Raw genomic sequence first — 22652 nt, forward strand, 5'->3', positions numbered from 1 at the left:
GTTCTCACGCATGTTGGATGGGCGCTGCGATGAACATGTTTTTAGTTAGAATTTTTTTTCCCAAAAAACGTCTTAGGAAGCTTCAGTAAGACTTTTCTGAAAGTGTGTGCTTCATACATGCTAATCTACTGGAAAATGGTCCTGCTTAAAATTCTGCCGCTTTGGATCAAACCTCTAAGACACGACATTGCACAGCAATGGTTGGGCGCCTTGGACCGGGGACGGGAATACAATTTAAAAAAAAGAAAGAAAGAAAGAAAGAAAGAAAAGAAGAAGAAGAAGAAGAAGAAGCGCCAGAACTGCTTGGTGTCTCCAAAGGCCTTCAAGTGGAAACCCAAAACGCTGATGCAGACTACATATCCCATCGGACCTTGCGAGTGTTAGCGGCCACAACTCCCAGAAGGCATTGCTCCCCGCACGGCGGTTTCCTTCTGAGCTGGGTCTTGTAGTTCTCCCCGGCGGCGTCCATTGGGACGGTGGTGACCGACTCGGCCGGGAGGCCTCGTGTCCCGGTGACTGGCAAAGCGGAAACGCTCCGGGCCTCTGGGCTGTCTCGTGCGTCGGCTCGTGCTTTGCGGCCGGTAAGTCGAGGAGCGGCTCCCTTCCGTGGCCGGGCCCCGCCCTGTGTGTCTGAGCGCGAGCGCGCTGGGGCGAAGACGTTTGTCCCTGCGCTCTCGCCGTCGCGGCCGCCGCCCAGCTCCTCTTTGTGTGCTCCGAGAAGCCGCCGCAGCCGCCGGTGGCCGCCGCTGTGTGGGTGAGCGACGCTCCCGGGAAGTTGCCGGTGGGAAGCCTGGCGCCCATCCCGCCGCCTCGCAGGTGGGTCCGGCTGTGCGGAGAGCAAGGCCTGCCCGCCCGTGGTGTGCCCCTCGTCGGCGCTCGGGCTGCCTGGAGGGTCCCGCTGACAGCGCCGCCCGGCTCGGCCACCGGCTGCCCGGGACCGTCCGGCTCCATCTTACAACCCGAGGTCGGAACCGCCGCCTTGCCGGGGCCGCGGCCCCCAGGGCGGAGGCTGGAGCTTCTCCAGCCCTGCTTCCCCCGGAGCCCACCCGTCACGGAGGCCCTGGACGCCGCGAGGTCACCCGCGGTTGTCGGGCTCTGAGCAGACACACATAGGCTTGCTAGAATCTGCCTTTCGGCAGGTGACACGGTGCTTAACCTGGCCGGCCGGGCTGTGCGTGCAAGTTCTCGAACAGGGTGCAGCTGGGTCGGAAGGGCGGTGTCGGACCGGAGGACTCCAGGCAGACGACGCGTGGAAGGCTCGGCCCAAGCCGCTGCCACCGGGTTTGAAACTCGCCGCTTACCGGCGTGCACCTGTCAGTGCTTCTGGCGTCCATTACAAGACAGATTTCCTTTAAGCATTTATTGGAAGGTAGTTCCCCTCGTCCCTGCACCTTGATTAACTGACCTTTATTTAGATGTGATAATTGAGGCTCTCTATTTTTTGGTGTGTGTGTGTGATATTTTTCTTAAACATTGCAGTTTTTACAGACGTTGATCTTGATCTCAAGATACTTGAGTTGCACACACAGGCGTTGATCCTTAATGTGATTACTCAGAAGTGTGAAGATGGTAATGTTTCTGGGTCCTATCTTTTGCTTTGTTCCTAGGATGCTTTTTCAGTTAAAAAAGCAAAAACTTCAGTTCATAACTTATTCCTAAATCATTTTTTAAATAGTATTTTTTTAAAGATTTATTTTATTTTTAATGGAAAGGCGAATATACATAGAGTAGGAGAGACAGAGAGGAAGATCCTCCTTCCGATGATTCACTCCCCAGTGAGTGCAACGGCTGGTGCTGTGCCAATCTGAAGCCAGGAGCCAGGAGCCAGGAACCTCCTCCAGGTCTCCCATGCAGGTGCAGGAACCCAAGGCTTTGGGCCATCCTCAACTGCTTTCCCAGGCCACAAGCAGGGAGCTGGATGGGAAGTGGAGCTGTCCGGACCAGAACCGGCGGCCTTATGGGATCCCGGGGCGTTCAGGGCGAGGACTTTAGCCACTAGGCCACGCCGCCGGGCCCTTATTCCTAAATCTGAAGAGAAAGTAATGTTGGTGTAATTGTTTTTGAAAGCCCTATGTGTAACTATCTGCCATATTCATTATTCATTTAGCCAGTGTCAATTTTATGTTAAGGTCACTGCGCTGTAACTGCAAAGGCAAAAATGACTAAAACACAACCCCTGATTTTAGGTAGATTATCATCTGTAGAATATGTCAGGTGTTCACAAGTAATGGTGTTAAATGTGGCTTGAGGTATAAGGTTAGGCGTGATGGTGGAAAATAAAGTCAGCTGATCTGGTGTTACTGATGGTGCCTTTTGTACTTTGCTGTCTTTAATAGTACTGTTACCGTGGTGCCTCAAGAATTTGGAGGCATTTTTTGCTTGTATGGTTTTTCTCACATTTCTAAGAGTGCAAAGCTCCGGTAATACCTTAGATCTGTGTCACGTTACTGGATTGTTCTGAATGATAATGCATATTCTCTGTTTTAAGAGCCAGTTTGTTTATTATTACTATGTTTTTTTTTTTTTTTTTTTTTTTTGGAAAGGCAGATTTACAGAGAGAGAGACAGAGAGATTGATCTTCCATCCACTGGTTCACTTACCAAGTGGCTGTAACAGCCAGAGCTGAGTCCGTCCGGAGCCAGTAACTTTTTCCAGATCTCCCAAACGGGTGCAGGGTCTCTAGGCTTTGGGCCGTCCTCCTCTGCGCTCCCAGGCCATAGCAGGGAGCTGAATCAGGAGTGTGCAGCTGGGACACAAACCAACACCCAAAAAGGGTGCTGTCCCTTAAAGGCAGAAAACTAGCCAGTTGAGCCACTGCACCAGCGTCTAAGAGCCAGTTGTGACTTTGGTCTTTGTTGCTCTAATAATGTATTGTCGTGAACACTTGCACATGTGGGAGTGGGTCCTTGGCACAGTGGTTAAGACCCCTCTTGGGCTCCCTGCATCATATGTAAGAATGTCTGGATTTTCCCTAGCACCAGCTTCCTGCTAATGCACATTCTGGGAGGCAGCGGGTCATGAATTGAGCACGCACATTTCAGAACTAGATAGATTTTCCCAGTTCTCACTTCAGCCTGCCCCAGCCCTGGCTACTGGGGTGCACTTCGGCAGTAAGTCAGTGAATGGAAGATTGTACACACACTACCCCCTCCATTTCCCACATGCTTCAAACAAAGTGAAAATAAAATTACTTCAGGAGAGGAGTGTTGGAAGAACATTGTGAATCTTTCGCCATACAGAGCCAAGAGCTACCTGTGATTCCTCTGGAAGGCCCCAGGAGCAGTTAATGTGGAAGTGAGTAGACAGGAAATGCCCTGGTCCACAGTTTGGATAAAGGAATCTGCTAGGCAGATTGTGTATTAGGGAGCTGACTCTTGCTGTTGAAATGTAAATGGCTCGAACTTTCCTTCCCTGGTACCAAAATGACAGCTTTCTTTTAAAAGTCTGATGCTGGCAATGAACTTCGGCTATCTGACCATCACGATAGTCCCTGCACGTTATTATTGGCTTCGTGCACCAAGTTCATCACTGCAGGACAGCGAACAGAGGAGGGGCAGTGTTGTGTAGCACGTTAAGCTGCTGCCTATAAGGTAGGCATCCCATGTGGGCACTGGTTCAAGTACCAGCTGTGCCACTTCTGATCTAGCTCCTTGTTAACATACCTGTGAAAACAACCAAAGATAGCCTGACTTCTTGAGCCCCTGCATCCACATGGGAAATTTAGATGGAGTTCCAGGTTCGTGTGTTTGGGCTACCCAGGCCCAGACCTGGCTCCAGAGGCTGGGGAATTTTAGTACTGGTATTGCTGAAGTGAACCTATAATTCTTTCAAATAAATGTTTTAAAAATTTTATGTATGTAAGTAATAAAGCACTTACCATGTGCCAGCTAGTATGCTGCATTCTGATTCATGTGCTATATTTGTCTTTTCCATACATGTTTGTATATATATATATATATATGTACACACACACACACACACAGGATAAGTCCATTTTTTTAAACAAAGACTCTTTAAAAGGTGCAACTAGAGATCTTCCACCTGTTAGTTCACGTCTGGAAGGCTACAATAACCAGGGCCGGGCCAGGTCCAAGCTAGGAGCCTTAGCGCTCAGACCATTTTTGCTTCTCTAGTCACTTTCCCAGTGTAGCAGCCGTGACTTGAAACAGTGTCCATACAATCTGCCAGCACTGCAGGGGACAGTTTAACCTGTTGGGCTACAACATGACCCTTGTGTTTCCATTTATAAAGTGGAGATTATATGTTGTGTTTAGATAATATTGAACTGCAGGGCCTCTGTAGGCAATAGTGATCTTTGTTAAGCATCCGTGTTTTGGAGTGGGCTGCCTTTGCCAGTGTATTTATTTTTGTAAATTATTTTATGTTTGTTTAGGTCACAAACATGTCGGACAAAAGTGAATTAAAGGCTGAACTGGAACGAAAGAAGCAGCGGTTGGCGCAAATCAGAGAGGAGAAAAAGAGAAAAGAAGAAGAAAGGAAAAAGAAAGAAGTATGTTTAATTTTTAAAACAATAAATGACTATAAAATAGGGTCTTATTTCTGATACAAATGTTTATGTAATAGTTGCAAGATAGATACAAATCTAGCACTTGTAATATAATCAGTTAAATAAAAAGGACAGATATGTGAAGATGACAACTGGTAAGTTAAGATGTGATTTTTATTTAAAGATGTATTTTTATTGGAAGGGCAGATTTACTGAGAGGAGAGACAGAAAAGGTCTTCCACCTGCTGATTCACTACCTGAATGGCTGCAGTGGCTGGAGCTAAGCTGTTCTGAAGCCAGGAGCCCGGAGCCTCTTCCAGGTCTCCCATGCGGATGCAGGATCCCAAGGCTTTGGGCCATCCTCTGCTGCCTTTCCAGGCCATAAGCTGGGAGCTGAATGGGAAGTAGAGCAGCTGGGAAGTGAACCAAGGCATGTATGGGATCCCAGCCACTGGCAGGCAGAAGATTAACCAGTTGAGCTATTCTGCAGGCCCTGATTTTTATTTTTAACTGAATAAGAATATTGCATATAGATTGCGTTTCTAAGATTTAAGAAGTTCAGTTTACGTATTTAATCTGTGAATATATTTGTTTTATGAGGGTACTAAAAATTTATGGAAAAATGAAAAGGTAAGTTTATTTTGGTGTAATAAAAGTTCTTGAAGTCAGTGTGTGTAACTGTCCTAATAGACATTATTCATGAACTTTTTGAGGACTGCCTCCATTCCTTTTAATCTGTATTATTGAGCTAGTGTTGTGGCACAATAGATTTAGCTACTGCTTGCGACATATAAGGCTACCAGTGTGAGTCTGGTTGCTGGACTTCCAATCCAGCTTCCTGCTGATGTGCCTGACAAGCAGAAGATGGCCCAGATACAGGGACTCTGCCTCCCATGTGATAGAGTTCTTGACTCCTAGCTTTGGGCTGGCCCATCGCTGGCTGTTACAGCCATTTAGGGAGTGAACCAGTAGATGGAAGATCCCTTTCTGTGTCTAGCTGTCTTTCTTTCAGATTAAATAGATATATAGTAATAACTTTAAAAAATTATGTAAAATCAATATTGTGTTAGCTTCTAAGACATATAATCTGAACTTGTTTTTCTGAAAATTTTGCTAGTCTACAGCAAAATATAGTATTAGCATATTATCGGATTTTTTTTGTTAGTGTTTCATATCACATACAGACTTCTTTTTGAGAGAGCGAGCGCATGAGCAGTCAGCTACAAGTGAGTTTACGTGTGATCCCATGCCCTGGTTCACTCTTCACATGTCCCGGCCAGGAGCCAGGAACGCAGCCTGGGTTTCTCATGTGGGTGACATGAGAAAGATTTGATTTAAGAAGTTAAAGGTATCATTTGCAGCTTTCCAGTGTTAGCATTGGCAGGGAGCTGGAATTGCAGGTTGCAGCTGAGAATCACTCAGCTTCTCTGATACGCCATGTGGGTGTGTTAACCAGTCTCTTACCTGCTAGGCCAGATGCCTGCTTCTAAAGGTAACTTTCTAATTTAAAAATTGTAGACTGATCAGAAGAAGGAAGCTGCTGCTCCTGTGCAAGAAGAATCGGATCTTGAAAAAAAAAGGAGGGAGGCTGAAGCCCTGCTTCAGAGCATGGGGCTGACTCCAGAAGCCCCCATCGGTAAGGGTGAGAATGTGTGTGTTTATAGGAGAGACGGGCCGCTGCCGGCGCCACTCAGACATAGCTGAGATGAGCAAGTTGATCTGATATTTTGCATTTTTTTCTTATTTGTATCCCTCAAAAATCATGAATCTTGTAAGTTACTTGGGATTGCCTTTTTTTCAGATGTGTTGGTGCATGATTATTTTATTTGTTAAAGAGGCCTGTAAGATTAATGCTAACATATTCCAAACCAACTGAATTCTCTTAAATCAATAGTCAATTTTATTAAGCCTGTGAGTGGGCTTTATGATCCATACTATATTAAGCACAAAGATAACTGTGATTCCTAATCTTTGTATTGCATTCTGTAGGTTAGGGACACATGTAATGAATGGGTTACATTGTTAGTATTTGAAAGGTATGGGAGTAGGAGAAGTTTATTAGCTTTCCGCTTAATGCCAGTAAGGGAAAGAATATTGATACCTTATTTTGACAGTGATCTGATTTCATTGTGGTAGCTGTACTAAAAAATCTGAGGTAACAGAGGTATTGAGGACAGTTTAGTTGCATATAAGAAATTATTTAAATGCTTGCTTAAAATACTTCTCTGTGGTTGCTGTTGCACTCTGGGTTTGGCATGGCTTTTGTCCTTTAGGGATGTAAAATTTCAGTGTTAATTTGTGGAGTTATTTCATATAGTCCTGGGACAAATGCTAGATACAGTAACTATTGTACTGTCTGCCTTTACCACAGATATGTGTAGATGGCATGAGATTAAAATGCTGGTCACTCTCACCGCCTGCTTCATTGCTGCTACTTTCAGCTCCTTTGGCTTTTCCTTGTTGGTAGAATTTGAAGACTGACGTATTAAGTTTTATGTCTTCAAAAAGCTTATATTGTGTATTGCAATTTTAATAGAATCCTTTTTTTCTTGTTACTTTAACTAAACCAAGTTGATTGTTAGTTGTATTGATTTTTGAGTGCTCATATTATATCTGTCATTGGCTTTTATGGGATTTTTTGGTGGTCCTTTCTGGGTCTTTAACTGAAACCCTTTACTTTTATTTCTTAATGACCAACCTCAGTCATTTATATTTATCTATCTATTTGCTTATTTATAAAAGGCAACGTTACAGAGAAAGAGAGAAAGAAAAATAGAAATCTTTGATTTGTTGATTCATTCCCCTATGGCTAGAGTGACTGGGCTAGCCAGGAGCCTAGAATCCATCCAGATCTGTCATGGGAAGCGGCCCAAGAACTTGAGTCATCTAATGGTGCTTTCCCAGGATCATTAGTGGCGAGTTGGATCAGAAGGGCACGGCTCCTCACGTGGGATGCCGGCTGCATGCAGCAGCCCGACTTGCTGCACACACCTCAGCCCCTCAATCATCGATTCTTGAAATACTGTTCCTGAGTTTGTGGGATAGGGGTATGTGTTTCTTCTTGTCATCTGAAATTCCAGACTCCTATCCACTCTAATACTCATTCTTGAAATTGTGAAGGTACACATCTTTTTAGTCTAAACTCCACGGGTTTGTATTTCTCTAGGTTTTATACCTTTACATGTGTATCTAGTTTATATACATAAGTGGCATCGTGTGGTGTCTTACACTGTTTATTCAGTGTGGCTGCGTGTATGTCGTCTATTCTTTTTTTTTTTTTTTTTTTTTTAAAGATTTATTCATTTTATTACAGCCAGATATATACAGAGGAGAGACAGAGAGGAAGATCTTCCGTCCGATGATTCATTCCCCAAGTGAGCCGCAACGGGCCGATGCGCGCCGATCCGATGCCGGGAACCTGGAACCTCTTCCGGGTCTCCCACGCGGGTGCAGGGTCCCAATGCATTGGGCCGTCCTCGACTGCTTTCCCAGGCCACAAGCAGGGAGCTGGATGGGAAGTGGAGCTGCCGGGATTAGAACCGGCGCCCATATGGGATCCCGGGGCTTTCAAGGCGAGGACTTTAGCCGCTAGGCCACGCGGCCGGGCCCTATGTTGTCTATTCTTGACTGACGGGTAACATGCTATCAGATGCCATGTTTTACATATCCATTGCACCTGTGTAGTGTGCTTGGATTGCTCTCTTTGCCTTATTGTCTGTTTTTTTCCCATGAGGAATGTGAAAGAGTCCCCAGGGCAACTAAGGAGTGTGCCCTGTCTGCTTAATCACTGGTGATTATTGAACTTTCTGGTTTTTCCCATTGGCTAGGTATAAAGTTGAATCCAAGAATATCTTAGTATACATTAGCGTAAATACAGTATTTTACATGATATATACTTTTTTTTTCAAAATATCTCACATACTTTTCTATGATTACAGCTAAGATATTTTCATATATCTATTAACCATCCAGGCTTTTCTTTGTGGGAATTGCTATCACATCTTCTCCATATCCTGTTGAGATTCTTTATTTTACTGATTTGTAGATCTTCATGTTATATTTTGTATAAAAAACTTAAAAAACTGGCACTGCTGTGTCCTGGTTGCTCCACTTCCCATCCAGCTCCCTGCTTGTGGCCTGGGAAAGCAGTTGAGGACGGCCCAAAGCCTTGGGACCCTGCACCTGTATGGGAGACCTGGAAGAGGCTGTGGCTTCTGGCTTCAGATCTGATCAGCTCTGGCCATTGCAGTCAATTGGGGAATGAACCAGTGGATGGAAGATCTTTCTCTCTGTCTCTCCTCTCTGTAAATCTGCCTTTCCAATAAAAAAAATAAACCATGAGATAAATCTTAATATTTTGTATATTTCAGGCATGATTTCTGTTTTAGTCTTTTAAAAATACTCTTCTTGACTGGTATATTACCTATTAAATATCTTTCATTAAATAAAATTCTTAATTTTGATATGGTCAGATGTACTATTTGTAACCCTTTCTGGTGCATCTAGGTCTTTTTCAAAAACAAATCCTATCCTATGTTGATGAGCTAAGTCTTCATTTTTAAAAATTATTTTTATCATTTTACTCTGCATTTTGCTACTTGTTACTTTTGTTTTAAATAAATAGTGTACTGTAGGATGCAACTTTTCTCCCTATAATTCACTAATTTTTTTACATACTAATTTTCTCACTTTTAGTTTGTCTTTTCCCTCATGTCTGTTGCTAACTTCGTCTGTAATAAGTTCCCTATATTCATGGGGATTTGAGGCTATGTTAACTGTGGATCTATTCTTCTGATTCTTGGCAGTTATCCCAGGTTGCATTACTTGGGCTTTGTATTACATCCCAATTTTTGGTGTAGAAAATCATTCCTTCTACTTTAATCTTTTAAAATCAACCTACCTTCACAAACATTTTTGTTAGCCTCAAACAATGCTTATTCCGCCATAATCTTGCTGGACTATACATTTAGTTTTAATTTTTCTAAACCTAGAACGTAATTCACATGCACACTGCTTTCAATCCCAGTATACCCACTTGTTGAAAAGAGCAGGACAATTCTATTATTATTATTATTATTATTATTATTATTATTATTATTATTATTTTGGAAAGGCAGATACACAGAAGGAGAGACAGAGAGAAGGACTTTCATCCACTGACTCACTACTTAAGTGGCCACAATGGCTGGAGCTGAGCCAGTCCAAACCCAAGAGCCAGGCCCTTCCTTTGGGTCTCCCACGCAGGTTCAGGGTCCCAAGACTTCAGGCCATCATCCAAAGCCTTCCCAGGCCACAAGCAGGGAGCTGGATGGGAAGTGGAGCAGCCAAGACACGAACTGGCACCTGGGATCCTGGCCCATGCAAGGCGAGGATTTAGCCACTGAGTCATTGCACTGAGCCCTAGGCCATTTATTCTATAGCAGCTTCTGCTTTCTGGGTTTGTCTGATGGTTTTCTCACCTTTAACTTTATTCCTCTGTCCCTGGTATTTCTTCTAAAATGGAAATTGGATTAAAAACTTTAAAAACTGGCATCGCAGTGCCGCAAATTAAGCTGGCACCGGTTTCCCAGTTGCCTCCGTTCCATCGTTTCTCATCCTTCTACCTGCTAACATACCAGGGAAGCCAGTGAGTGAGGGCCCAAGTGCTTGGGGCCCTGCCACCCCTCTGGAGATTCAGGTGGAGTTTCTGGCTCCTGGTTTTGTCCTGCCCTTTCTTGGGGCATTTGGGGAGTAAACCAGCAGGAGATACCTCTTTTTCTCTCTTGCTCTGTGTGTGTATCCATCTCCTCTTTCTGTCATTTCATTTTTAATGTAAATATTTAAAGAAAACAATTCACTTCAAGCTGAGCATTTTTGGCAAGAATAGCACATAGGTAATGCTGTCTCCTTCATGATGAATTAAATCAGTAATGCATATATCTGGAGATTGAGCTATTAATGAGGCTGAGACTTATTACTGCACTGTGACTGTGAAATCCAAGTCCCTCCATTATAGTTACCCCTGGTAACTGATAAGTGATACTTTGGCAACATAGGACCATTCATTTCTCCACCAGCTATGCTCCTGGTAGAGTTAATAGCCATTGATGAACCTGAACCTTATCTAACTCATTTAGTTAGGAGTTACAAAAATCACTTTTGTAATTTCATTATTCCTTTTACATTTATTAGCTGAGGTTCTTCTGTAACAGGGAGCATTCCTTTAATACCTGAAGGACTATTTAATTACCCTAATCAAATTTCTTACTAGAAAATCAGGAGGTATAATCCTAGTAGTAACTGCCAGGACTTGGCAGATAGTTTTCTGCAAGTATTTTAAAAACAGATTAGCTAATATTTAAGCGTTCTGTGTGTATACTCATACTTGAATTTTTTTTGTAATTTTCTTGAACTATTCATGTTCAGTGGACATCATGGTAATGGTTTTAAAATTGAGGAGCTTTCTCTTTTGCTAGTTTGTAGAATAATTTGTAAAAGATAGGTGGTGTTGGGGCCCGGGCGCAGTATCTTAGTGGCTAAAGTCCTCTCCTTGCATGCACCGGGATCCCATATGGCCGCCAGTGCTAATCCCAGCTGCCCCACTTGCCATGCAGCTCCCTGCTTGTGGCATGGGAAAGCAGTCGAGGACAACCCAAAGCCTTGGGACCCTACAGCTGTGTGGGAGACTCAGAGGAGGCTCCTGGCTTCGGATCGGCATAGCATTGGCCGTTGCCGTCACTTGGGGAGTGAATCATCGGACGGTAGATATTCCTTTCTGTCTCCTCCTCTCTGTATGTCTGACTTTGCAATAAAAATAAATAAATTTTTTTAAAGTAGGAAGAGAATCAGAAGCTACTTTTAAAAAAAGATATGTGTGTTACCTTTTATTTTATTATTATTTTTAATATTTTAAACTTGGTAGGGAAAAAAATTCCGTAGAATTCTGGGCCCAGCAGAGTGGCTCAGTTGGCTACTTCTCCCTCTAGCAAACACCAGAATGCCATATGGGTGCCAGTTCTTGTCTTGCCTGTGCCACTTCCCATCCGGTTCCCTGCTTGTTGCCTGGAAAAGCAGTAGATGACAGCCCCAAAGCCTTGGGACCCTGCACCCACTTGGGAGACCCGGAAGAAGCCCCTGGTTTTGGATTGGCTCATCTCTGGCTGTTGTGGCCTTTTGGAGCCTGTGCTAGTGGATGGAAGACCTTCTCTCTGTGTCTGTCCTCATCTCTAAATCTGCCTCCTATAAAAATAAGTAAGTCTTGAAAAAAAAAAAGCTTGATAGAATTCTGCATTGAATTACGTTGAGGAAGAGAATGAAGGAAGCATACATATAGGGGAGATAAGTGTAGGGTATTTAAAAGCATAGGAAGGGGAGAGATTGTTGTTTCAGGGAGGTAAGGTTTAAATGAATCTTTAAAGAGGTCACAAGGTGTGAGAAGCAGTTCTTTAAACATTAATTCCAGACTAGTAATGCTTACATCCACAAGGGGGCGTTACCTTAATGTATTGCAGGCTGTGTAGGCCTCTGTCTTTGTTGCACTAGCAAAGTCCTCAGAACTTTTTTGAGTTGTTCCTGAAGCTCATTCCTTTTTATTGACAACTGCCAATAGTTCCATTCTCTACAATCACTTTCCTTGGCTTCCTCCCCTCAGTGAGTCCTTCCTCTGGGCAAATTTCTCTTCCTGCCAGACTCCCTCTCCCTGAAGTAGCTGGGCTTTGTGCAGCACTGCGTCCTGGAGATGTCCTTGCTGTTCTGAGTGGCTGACCCAGATGTGATGCTAATTCAGAGTCTAGATCTCAGTCTTAAGGCCATTATTTTACAATATTCTGGCTTTCTCACAAGCCAAAAGGCAACAATGTAATTTTATGTCCTTAGAGGGCAAGATCTTAGCTGGCAGCAGAGGGCTTTACCATTGACTTCCTCTAGAGAATTGAAGTCACAGTCTTTGAACATCACTGACACCTCAGGGGTGAGGGAACCTTTCTTCTGCCAAGGGCCACGTGGATATTTATAACATCATTCGTGGACGATACTTAATCATCGCTAACCTGTTACAGACTTAGTGAATTTCAAGTTCTGTTTGCAGTCGCCTTGGCAGGGCCAAATGATTTTGCAAGCCTGCGCCTGGATGTTCCCCAGCCCTTACCTGATGTGTGTCTGTTGTGGTGTAGGGTCCCCTCACCCCTGCTGGGTTGCTTCATGTTGCTCCCTTGGTTCTCGATGGGTTAAGTGGCTTTGACTCTCAAGTTACAGGGTTTAAATTTATTAACATACTCACCTATGTTTGTATTAATTCCTTTATTGTATACTATTTAAAGCCCGTTTTAGACTATTTTATATTCAGAATTGTGAAGTAAAGTTAATTTCTATCACTGTTCTTACTGAGCAAATCATATCTAAAATACTTGATAAAAGCCATTAATGGCTTATGTTGTTTTCAAAGCTGATGAAATTCGCAGATTGTTCTGCAAATGAATTTCAGAGCAAGTCTTAGATTTGGAAGCCTATGACTTCAGTTTTTTAATCTCCTTAAATTAGGCTTTCATTTGTTGTTAAGGTTTGTTGAAGTCTAAAATATATAGAGTGGCATTGCTTTGTAATTACTATGTTCTTTGATTTTTCTGGACGAAATTGGGTTAAAATGTGGTAGCCACCAAATAATACTGTTCTCTTTTCTAGAAATTAGTATTCATCTTTTTGCAGTAGAAGTGATTTTCTGTTACTGAGTTTGTCCCTTGTGTAGTATATATGATATTATTGTAAAATAGAGTTGATAGACCAGATAATAACCAAGAGTTCTTAGTTTCCTTTATTAGCTGACTTGAAACAATATAGTGACAGAAAAGAACAGCTCTAGGGTGAAGTTATATATTTAATTATTATTTTGGAATCTTAGTGATTTACTTTGTATCTGGCTGAGCAATTGATAATTAGATAAAATCACTCTTGATTTATTTCTTAAGTCTTAATTTCAGAGCTAGGTTAGTGTATTTTATTTTTGTATATGCATAATTACTGTTTAACCTGTTTAATTAATTTTTTTAATGTGGTCTTTACCAAGCAAGACACTTTGGAGCTTGTTTAGTAGAAATTTTGGTACTTAAAGTCATCAGAAAGGATGAAAACATTAAACTGGAGAATTGTGTAGTTCATCAAAAATGATTAGATTGTTAGGAATTTTACTGTTTCCTCATCTGTAATATATAAACTAGAAAATTATATTTTCGAGTATGAAATCAAGTATATAATATAAAGAATCAAATTCCTTTGAATTTTCTTAGTATGAAAATGAGTTTCACTGTAAATCAATATACATTTATTTATATTTAGAGCACAACAAACAGCTGTTAGATATTGCTTTTTTTATTACTGTAGCTGGATGTTGGTCTAAGGGAGGCCTTCCAGAGATGTGGACAAAGGGTTGGGGAAATTTAAGAAAATGTTAGGGACATTAACGTTCTTTTAGTGCAGACATGTGTCATTTTAAAAATTTATTTAGGTAAGGTGAACAAGTATTTTACAATGTAGCTCTCACAGATTTAGGAGCATAGGGATACCTCCCATGCTCCCACCTGTTTCATCTGCATTCCCACTCGCCCTCTTCCTTCCTTGCTTCCTTTTTTTTTTCTTAATTTTTATAATGACATACTTTAAATTACAATTGTAATTTAATGGCATTTTGAATTAGGCATTCAGTGCCATCCCTGCATAAACTATGTGAAGCTCTTTGGTCTCATTGATTTCGATAGATTTAGTGTTCGTATTAAAAACATAAGATGCATTAGTTACTTTATATTGCACATTGAGAAATTGTTTTAAAAAACGTACTTGGAACTGGGGGCATAGATGGTAAAGTTTAACCAGAAGATGGCAGTAATGATCCTCCCATGTGCCCTGTGATGGAAATCAAAAAGTTTTATAAATGTCATAGCATGACAGGTGCACGTTTAGCTGTTCTGTAATACTAGAAGTTGACAAGTTATGGGAAAGCATTTGCTGTTTATTTTATATACTATGAAAAATGTGCATTTTCCTATAAGAAGGGATTAAGAATATTTTGGGTGTCTGTATCTTTGTCTGTACACTTCAGTTTTTTCTGAATACTGGGGTAAGGACGTTACCATAAGTCTTGCCTTGTTTAATTTGCATGCATCACTTTATGTTGTGCATCATGTCTAGAAGGCATGCTGTTTTATGGCCTGTTTGCATTTTTCACCCAAATTGATGGAAACTAATGGGCATTTTAAAGGAGCCATTCCTTTAGCTGTAGTCATTGTCTAAATTGCTCTTTCTTTCCTTTGGGGGATGGAGGACAGTAAGACCATTTGAGACATTAGTTTTTGAAGGAAAAATTTTTAGACAAAAATTAAGATTTAAAATTAATATTAAATCTTAAGAAACCAGAAATTTTTTTTTTATTTTTTATTTTATTTATTTTTTTTTTTTAAAGATTTATTCGTTTTATTACAGCCAGATATACACAGAGGAGGAGAGACAGAGAGGAAGATCTTCCGTCCGATGATTCACTCCCCAAGTGAGCCGCAACGGGCCGGTGCGCGCCGATCCGATGCCGGGAACCTGGAACCTCTTCCAGGTCTCCCACGCGGGTGCAGGGTCCCAATGCATTGGGCTGTCCTCTCCTGCTTTCCCAGGCCACAAGCAGGGAGCTGGATGGGAAGTGGAGCTGCCGGGATTAGAACCGGCGCCCATATGGGATCCCGGGGCTTTCAAGGCGAGGACTTTAGCCGCTAGGCCACGGCCGCCGGGCCCAAGAAACCAGAAATTAAATGCTTTAATGAAGCATGTTTTGGGGTTAATTTTGTCAGTAATTGTAAATAATGCTTGTAGTCTGATCATAAAAGTAAAAAGTTAGAAAAGGGAGAAGGAATGCTCTCCTTTGAAAATTAGTGGCCATGTTTGGTGATGGATGAAGTAAAGATGCATCCTTTCATAATCATACCCTCTTTTTTTTTTTTTAACATAAACCCAAATGCATTTTGCCAGAAAAATTGCATGAAACTTTAGCATGCGTTGTTAACTTTGTCTTTTCCCCCTTTCTTTCTGCTGTTCATTTTCATCCATGTGTTTTCATTTTTTGGTTTGTCATTATTTTCTTCTTTTTTGTTGATTATTTCATGTTAAATTATTTTTGAAAACGTCCTAAGCTGCACAGCCTCTCCGTGTAGTAACAGCGGATACCTGTCTATTTCACTATTTAGTCCCTCCTCCCATGTCTCCGTCCTCCAAATCTGTGAGCACGCCGAGCGAAGCTGGAAGCCAGGACTCTGGAGATGGCGCTGTGGGATCCAGGTACCGCACGTTCTGTTGTGGGTTTCATTGTAGAATGCAGCAAGTACAAGTCTGCTGCTAGTGCTTTGGAGGAAGTCTAAATCCTTGTGTTGGCATGGTCCTACATCGTAATAATCTAAATGCCCTCAGAAATTCTTTATTTTAAATGGAGGGGATAGGTGACTTACAATATTTTAACTCTCACAGTTAACTTAATACTGCGTTGTTGACTGATTTTACACCAATTATATATTTTTAAAATGTCATTGCCTTAATTTTTTGTTTCAACATCTTTGCACTGATTATTATGTTTGACTATCTTAGGTGTAAATTATATAAAAGCACTCTGCTGTTATTACTCTCCCATACCCCATTAAATAATAAAAAAAAAATCTAAGCAATTCAGGTAAATAGCCCAATTCTGTTCTCTTACATCGTTAATTCTGCTAGTTGAAATTTTCATTCATAAAGCATAAAAAATAAGAAAGAACTGCAAAGAAAATATTGAGAGTGTTTATTGCCAAATTTTTCTGAGTTTTCATTGTGCTTTAAAAATTTTCAAAAATTCAGTAAGATTCAGCTTTTGTTCAAAGATCATATTGGATGAAGCTTTATTACTATTCTTATCCCTCCCGCCTTCTCTCCCTCAGTACCTCTCTTTAGGAGCGTTTTACTTTTTGACTTAACAACTGAAATAAAATTGAACATAGCTAGTTTGGACTAGAAAATTAAATCTCCTGTCTAGGAAAATCTCTTAACTTTTAACCAGAAACAATATGTAATTAAAAGTTAAGAAGAATATAGATAAATCTCCATCTTAGAAATAATTGTCAACTTGAGGTAACTGTAGTTTATTTTGCCTCTGTTTGCCAAGTTAACTGATAATTTGACAGTATCACCCTCTTGATTTACTTTCTGAAACTTTTATTTCAGAGCTAGCTAGATTAATGTATCTTTTTTTTAAACAGGTATAATTACTGCTAAACCTTTTCAGACTGCAGTTTTACATTTTTCATTTATCTCCTTTATTCTTGATCCGCTCTGTGACTTTCATGAGGTTACAAGTTAGCAGTTTCGTTTTTTTTGTACTTGGTCCTCTTGAGCTAAGTTAGAAACAAGTAGGGAGTGCAGGAGAAAAGGAACAAGGGGACTGGATGATCCGTAAGCTCAATATTCAGTCAGTGTCTAAAGAATCATGTTATTGTTAACAATGAAAAGGTACGGAAAGATGGCCAATTAGAATTTAAAGTGGGCTTTCCAAAGATGTTCTGCCTCCAGTAGCAAAATTGCAAATCTGAACACAATGGCTTTGGAGCTAAATGACATAACTGTTTCATTTGAGAGAAATTAAAACTTCCTTTTCAGAAATAGTATAAAATACCTGTTAAATAGTATGCATTACACAGTAAAGACTACTATAAATTCATTCTTATGGCTAGATTTATTTGTTTCATACTTTTGTATTTTTATAGAGCTATATTCCTTTAAATAGCTTATAAACAATTGGCATTTTCTTGTCAAGAGTTGTTTAACCTTTTTTAGCAAGCATTTGTAAAATAAAAGTATTTTCAAAGTTAAAATTATACTATATTAAATTTTTCTTTGGTATTCATTATTTTTGTAGATACTTTATGAGCACATTGTTGTTCTTTTTAACGTATTGTCAGCAAGTTTGCTTTCAAAAGTAGTATGTAACATCTATCTGGTTTTTGAAATTAGTATATGTTATGATGTGCTCTTTTACATTTCATAGAGAATCGAGATTGTTAGAGAACTTTTAGATTAGTGCAGGGAATAAATACTAGCAAAAATATTTATTCATTTTGGAACAAATATTCAACAAATTGCCAACTTTGGGTTAAGCACTCTGGGCTAACTTCAGGAAAGAACATGTTCGTGGCCCATTGCTTGCACTCTAGTGCATTAACTTAAAGATGCTGCCCGCTTTATTGAAAAGCTCTAAGGCTAGTGTGCTAACTTTACCTGTGTCGAGTACAGTTTTTTAAATTATTGATTGTAAAATAGGAAAATGGGTAATATAGTATTTCAAGGAATATTTGTTCTTATTAGAAAAATTAAATCAAAGTTAGTTTCTTTTAACAGTGTAGGGAAAGTAATCCTTCAACCAGATGACCCTTCAGATTTTTAATCTGAATACTTGCATTGTCTCCTTTGAGAGTACAGAGTCACTTTGAAACACTGAATTTCAAGAGGGCCAAGTATACGTATTTTATACACACAGACACTGACAGAAAAACAAATTCTACATCATCTCTGGATTCCATCGTGGAGAAGTAATTAATATTATTGATGGTGATATTGGTAGTAAACTAGTGCATTTCCAAATGTGTAGCATTTAGAAAAGAATGCTCAAGTATGAGAATGAAGCAGAGTGAGCTAATATTGAATAGGCATGCTGTTAATAACAAATAGTTGGAAAAATCACAGAAAATGCATGAACAGTGTAAGACCTGTGATCCTGTCTGCTTACGTCCACCATTTAGCCAAGATGACCTTAGATTAGCATACTCAAGGATCAAAAGTAAGATAGATGAGACATTATACAAGATGTCTATCGCTCTAAATGTGAAGAATTTCCATTGAGGCTGATGGGTATTGGTAAATAAATACCAAAAGCCATGGGAAGTGATGCTTCTCTAACTTTTCAGTCTAGGAAATTACGTTTCATAAAGTTTCTGCTTCACTATCTCAATTAGTTCTGTTATCCCTAAAACTTAGGTGATAGTTATTCAGCAGGATAATCCATTCTTCTTATTTCATTTTCTTGTTCCTGGTCAGTTTATTTCTTAGGGTTTTTTGATTACATTGGAATTGTATTGTGTTAGAAGATGTCTGTAACAAGTATAATCATATGTATTTTCAAATGTGCATTCAGTATTGGCTTTATTTTGAAATAAAGTCTAACTTAATGTTAGACTAAATATCTTCAACAAGGAGCTTTATGTCATGGCTACCAGCTACAGCTCTTACGTAATGTAAGGGCTGTTGAGAGAACATTCCTTGGAGACCATCTCATAAGAACCCTTTTGGGTTAACAAAGCCTAAGCTTGTCACAGTGTGTTGCCTAGTACAGAGTAGATCTTCACGATGGCCCATTCTTTCATTGCATGGACACAACCCTATTTGAATTCTGAGAGATCACTCTTTGTATTTTTAAAATAGGATGTTTTTCTAGTTGGATTCATCAGATTCTTTTAGTTTAAAAGTTTTTTAAGCAGGAGAAATAGAGAATTTCTTATTGTGTTAAAATATTATAGTAATTAGGACTAGTTTTGCTGTATCAAATGTGAGAAACATTTGACAAATATGACTGTTTTTTAGATGTGCTCGATGTTTTTGTAAGGACTGTATTATACAGTACTATATGTACCTATATGTTGCTAACCTATATGAATGCCAGTGTTATAAAGTACCTTTTGTTTTAATAATGACTAGATATAGTTTAAGTGTAAAAGATCCCATGCAAGTTATTTACCTAATAGACAATTCCAAACTGTTGCCAAATATTTATTAATAAAGATTGACATTTTCCAAATATTAAATAAATCCTTTAAACATACCTTTTTTTTTTCCTGGAGGTAGAAATCTTCAGTTGTTCTCTGAAGCAGATGACATGTAAGCCCAAGGCAGTGCTTAACCCACAAATTACAGAAGGGTCACATTTTGGAAACTTTAGCTGTTTTGTATCCCAATGGGATAGTCTTTGGTTTTCTTTCCAGAAGGCTTATGTGTTGACTCATTTCCTTTACCAATATGACAATTTCCTGTGCACATTTAATGCTTTGGGCAAAATTAAAACATGTTAACTGAGATGTTTCTACTGAATTTTTTCATTAGGAATCATACAGTGTTAACACTTTCATAGCCCAGCTTGTTATCCATAAGTAATATTTGGATTGTGTCTGCTTTAGTTGTTCCTATCCATTATGGTGCACTGTTATTTCTCACAATGTGAAAATATTTTAAACTGTTCAGGTTTTATATGCTTGCATCTTTAACCATTTTTATGCTTATTGAATACACTAGGTCACTGAATGATCCTTTGTATTTTTGTGGGATTTTTCTGCACTAACCAGAAAATAAGGTTTTTAATTGTGAACAGTACTTTAGCTTTAGCTATTCATACACTGTGTTTGCTTCACTAACTTATGGCCTTTTTTACTAATGCTTCATGGTTGTCCAACAACCATTTAGGACGCTGCATTGGGATACAGATCCATCAGTTCTTCAGCTTCACTCAGATTCCGATTTGGGGTATTGAATAGATTTATTACCTACCCTCTTTTATAATTATTTGTATTCATTGTGAAGTTGCCCTAATATGATTCTGGCTAAGCTTCTAATATTTTAATACATAGTTAGGACAAGACATATTTTACCTTGGCACCTCATTTATTCTGTATCAGTAGTCAAAGAAATATTCTGGGTATGTGATTTTCCCGGTACCCTAAGTCTGTTCTCTTCAATGTCCCAGTTGCTTTTATTAGTTCTTCATTTGTGTGTGTGTGTGTGTGTGTGTTTAAGATACAATGAAGTCTTCTCGAGCTTCTATACATTACATGTAATTAAGCCTCTTCTGGCTTGATTGATGTGCAAATATATTTTCCTGTATTCAATCAGCTGATGATTTCTAACATTGATAAGAGCAGAAATGTTGATTCCTATATTATTGCCCCAGATTACTGCTCATTTAATGCATATTATAAGTATTTTATTGCTTATTTCCCTGCTATTTTTTAGCTTCTGAAACATATGACTATATCTTTTGGAATTGTGTCTAAAGTAAGAGAAAACATGCCTTGAATTAGGGCTTGTAAGAAAAATATATGAGCTTCTTCTAGGGAAGGCCTCTGTATTGAATTTATTGAGGTTTTCTCCTACCCCCTCCCAATATTTCCTTACTTGAATGACTTTTGGATAAGTGAGGTATTACCTTCCTACCCTCTTTTTCATTTACTTTTAGGATATTTGATTTTAATGTGGTTTTTGTCTGTTAGATTCTGGATACCACGTTAGTAACTTCTTCCTAATATTGTTGGCTTGACCATTTTTATCCATATGTATGAATGCTTTATTTTTTCATATGATTTTAATTTTGCAACCAAAATATAAAGTTCTTATTTTAGATTTTATTTGTATAATTCTAGATTGCTTTAAATATGCTTAAATTTTCTCATTGATTGATTATGCTTTTTTTGTTTAAGGATAAAATGTTCTTAATTTTGAAAGCATAATTAAAGTTTTTGTTCCAATTTGGGACCATAAATTTTGGAGAACAAATGCTTAAATATGCTCACTATATTATAATTTGTACAGGATTTGGGTTTAGTTACTAAACATTTGAAAAGAATATATATTTAAAATTATTACTTTATCAGTGGTACATCTGTGTGTTTCACATTCTGCTTGATATTCTAGAAGTTGTAGCAATGTCTTTTGGACATCCTTTTAAGACAGCCTCATAATTGAGAACTTGTTTGGCAATTTGGAAGCATATTTTATTTGGTTTATAATTTAATTATCTAATACAGTTGCCAAATAAAAATTCTCTCTAGCCAATAAAAGATATTATTTTGGTTCATTTTCCTGAACCATAACACTCTTCTGTTTGTCAAGAAGAATATGTCTTCCATACAACTGAAACAGAAGTGACTTTAGTGATTTTATGATATTCAAAAGGTCTGTCATGTTAGGTTAGACACAGAATGCCTAGACTTAGTTCATCCAGTGTGAGACAAGGATAGTATTAAGTCTGTGGAGAATAGGCATTTAAACATTTTAGATAATTCGTTGTAAAAGCCAAATTTACTGTTTGAGTCTAAATTTCTGCAGATGTAAAACAGTAGTAGAAGTGCTTTTAGAAGAAAGGCGTAAAGCTGAAATCTTCTAAGGGTAAAAGGATATGAATGTGATATGAGATCCAAATATCTGAATCTTCAAAAGTCCAGAATCCAATCTTTACTAACAATAGTTCTCATTACTAGCCTCATTCAGCAGTCCACTGTAAAATTTGTCTTCTCACTGTTACTGCGCATGCAATAGAAATACCTTGGTTTTGCTACCTTTTAATTGTTAAAATAAATCCATTTTATTATTTCTCTAAAGATGTCTTGAAGAAAGCAGGGATTTAAATTACAATGTTAGCTACACATCAGTGTTTTAGTTCTTATTGATGTATGCAGAATGTTTCATTTGTTGTACTTAAAAACATTTGTGTCTTTAAATTAGACGGGGACCTATTAAGCTTGGAATGGCCAAAATTACTCAAGTTGACTTTCCTCCTCGAGAAATTGTGACTTACACCAAGGAAACTCAGACTCCAGTGATGGCTCAACCAAAAGAAGGTATCGTCCATGATGCTTGTCATTAAACCTTTGTGTCAAGGAAATGGATTCTTTCTCTTTTCTATATCTCCTTGGTTTTTTTTTTCCCCCCCTTGGCACGTTTTCTTAGAAAAACATTAAAATGATGTCAGAGCTCTATATTTATACCTTTTTTTCCTAGAATTTTAATTTTTTTTCCTTTAAAAGTTAGCAGTGTTAACTCTATATATGGCCTTTAATTTTGTTGATACAAAGACTTTTAATCTGCATTTTATCATTGATATCTACTGGTTTTAGAAGTGGAGCAACTACAGATATTTTGTTCCTATCATTGTGTATAGTTTTTTTTCCAAATGAGAAGGTATCCCAGAGTAAATGAAATAATATTAATTTCTTTCTAGAGATTGTACTGTCTTCTCATAAGCTATTGTAGTTTTTCATGCTAATGAACAAATTAGATCTAATTCAAGCTTTCCCCTTTAGGACATAAAGATTATGTTAATATAGTGGCCATTTGTGTGATTCAGGAAAGA

General features: G+C 39.1%; 1 protein-coding gene across 8 annotated transcripts in view; it reads left to right on the forward strand.

Annotated features, from left to right (window-relative positions):
• Nucleotides 1-412: 412 nt before the first annotated feature.
• Nucleotides 413-22652, forward strand: part of DYNC1I2 (dynein cytoplasmic 1 intermediate chain 2) — a 51992-nt gene continuing 29752 nt past the window's right edge. For 2 of the 8 annotated variants that reach the window (XM_058664623.1, XM_058664625.1), the window contains exons 1-6: nucleotides 661-816; nucleotides 4394-4510; nucleotides 6026-6149; nucleotides 15706-15796; nucleotides 19991-20050; nucleotides 22025-22140. In XM_058664623.1, the coding sequence (XP_058520606.1) occupies nucleotides 4403-4510; nucleotides 6026-6149; nucleotides 15706-15796; nucleotides 19991-20050; nucleotides 22025-22140 (499 nt within the window). In that variant the 5' untranslated portion in view covers nucleotides 661-816; nucleotides 4394-4402. Of the gene's footprint in view, nucleotides 582-660; nucleotides 817-4393; nucleotides 4511-6025; nucleotides 6150-15705; nucleotides 15797-19990; nucleotides 20051-22024; nucleotides 22141-22652 lie in introns of those variants that run through there. The other 6 variants (XM_058664626.1, XM_058664627.1, XM_058664629.1 and 3 more) reach the window with 4 other exon arrangements.

The sequence above is a fragment of the Ochotona princeps genome, chromosome 5, assembly GCF_030435755.1.
Source record: "Ochotona princeps isolate mOchPri1 chromosome 5, mOchPri1.hap1, whole genome shotgun sequence".
NCBI classification, from domain to species: Eukaryota; Metazoa; Chordata; class Mammalia; order Lagomorpha; family Ochotonidae; genus Ochotona; species Ochotona princeps.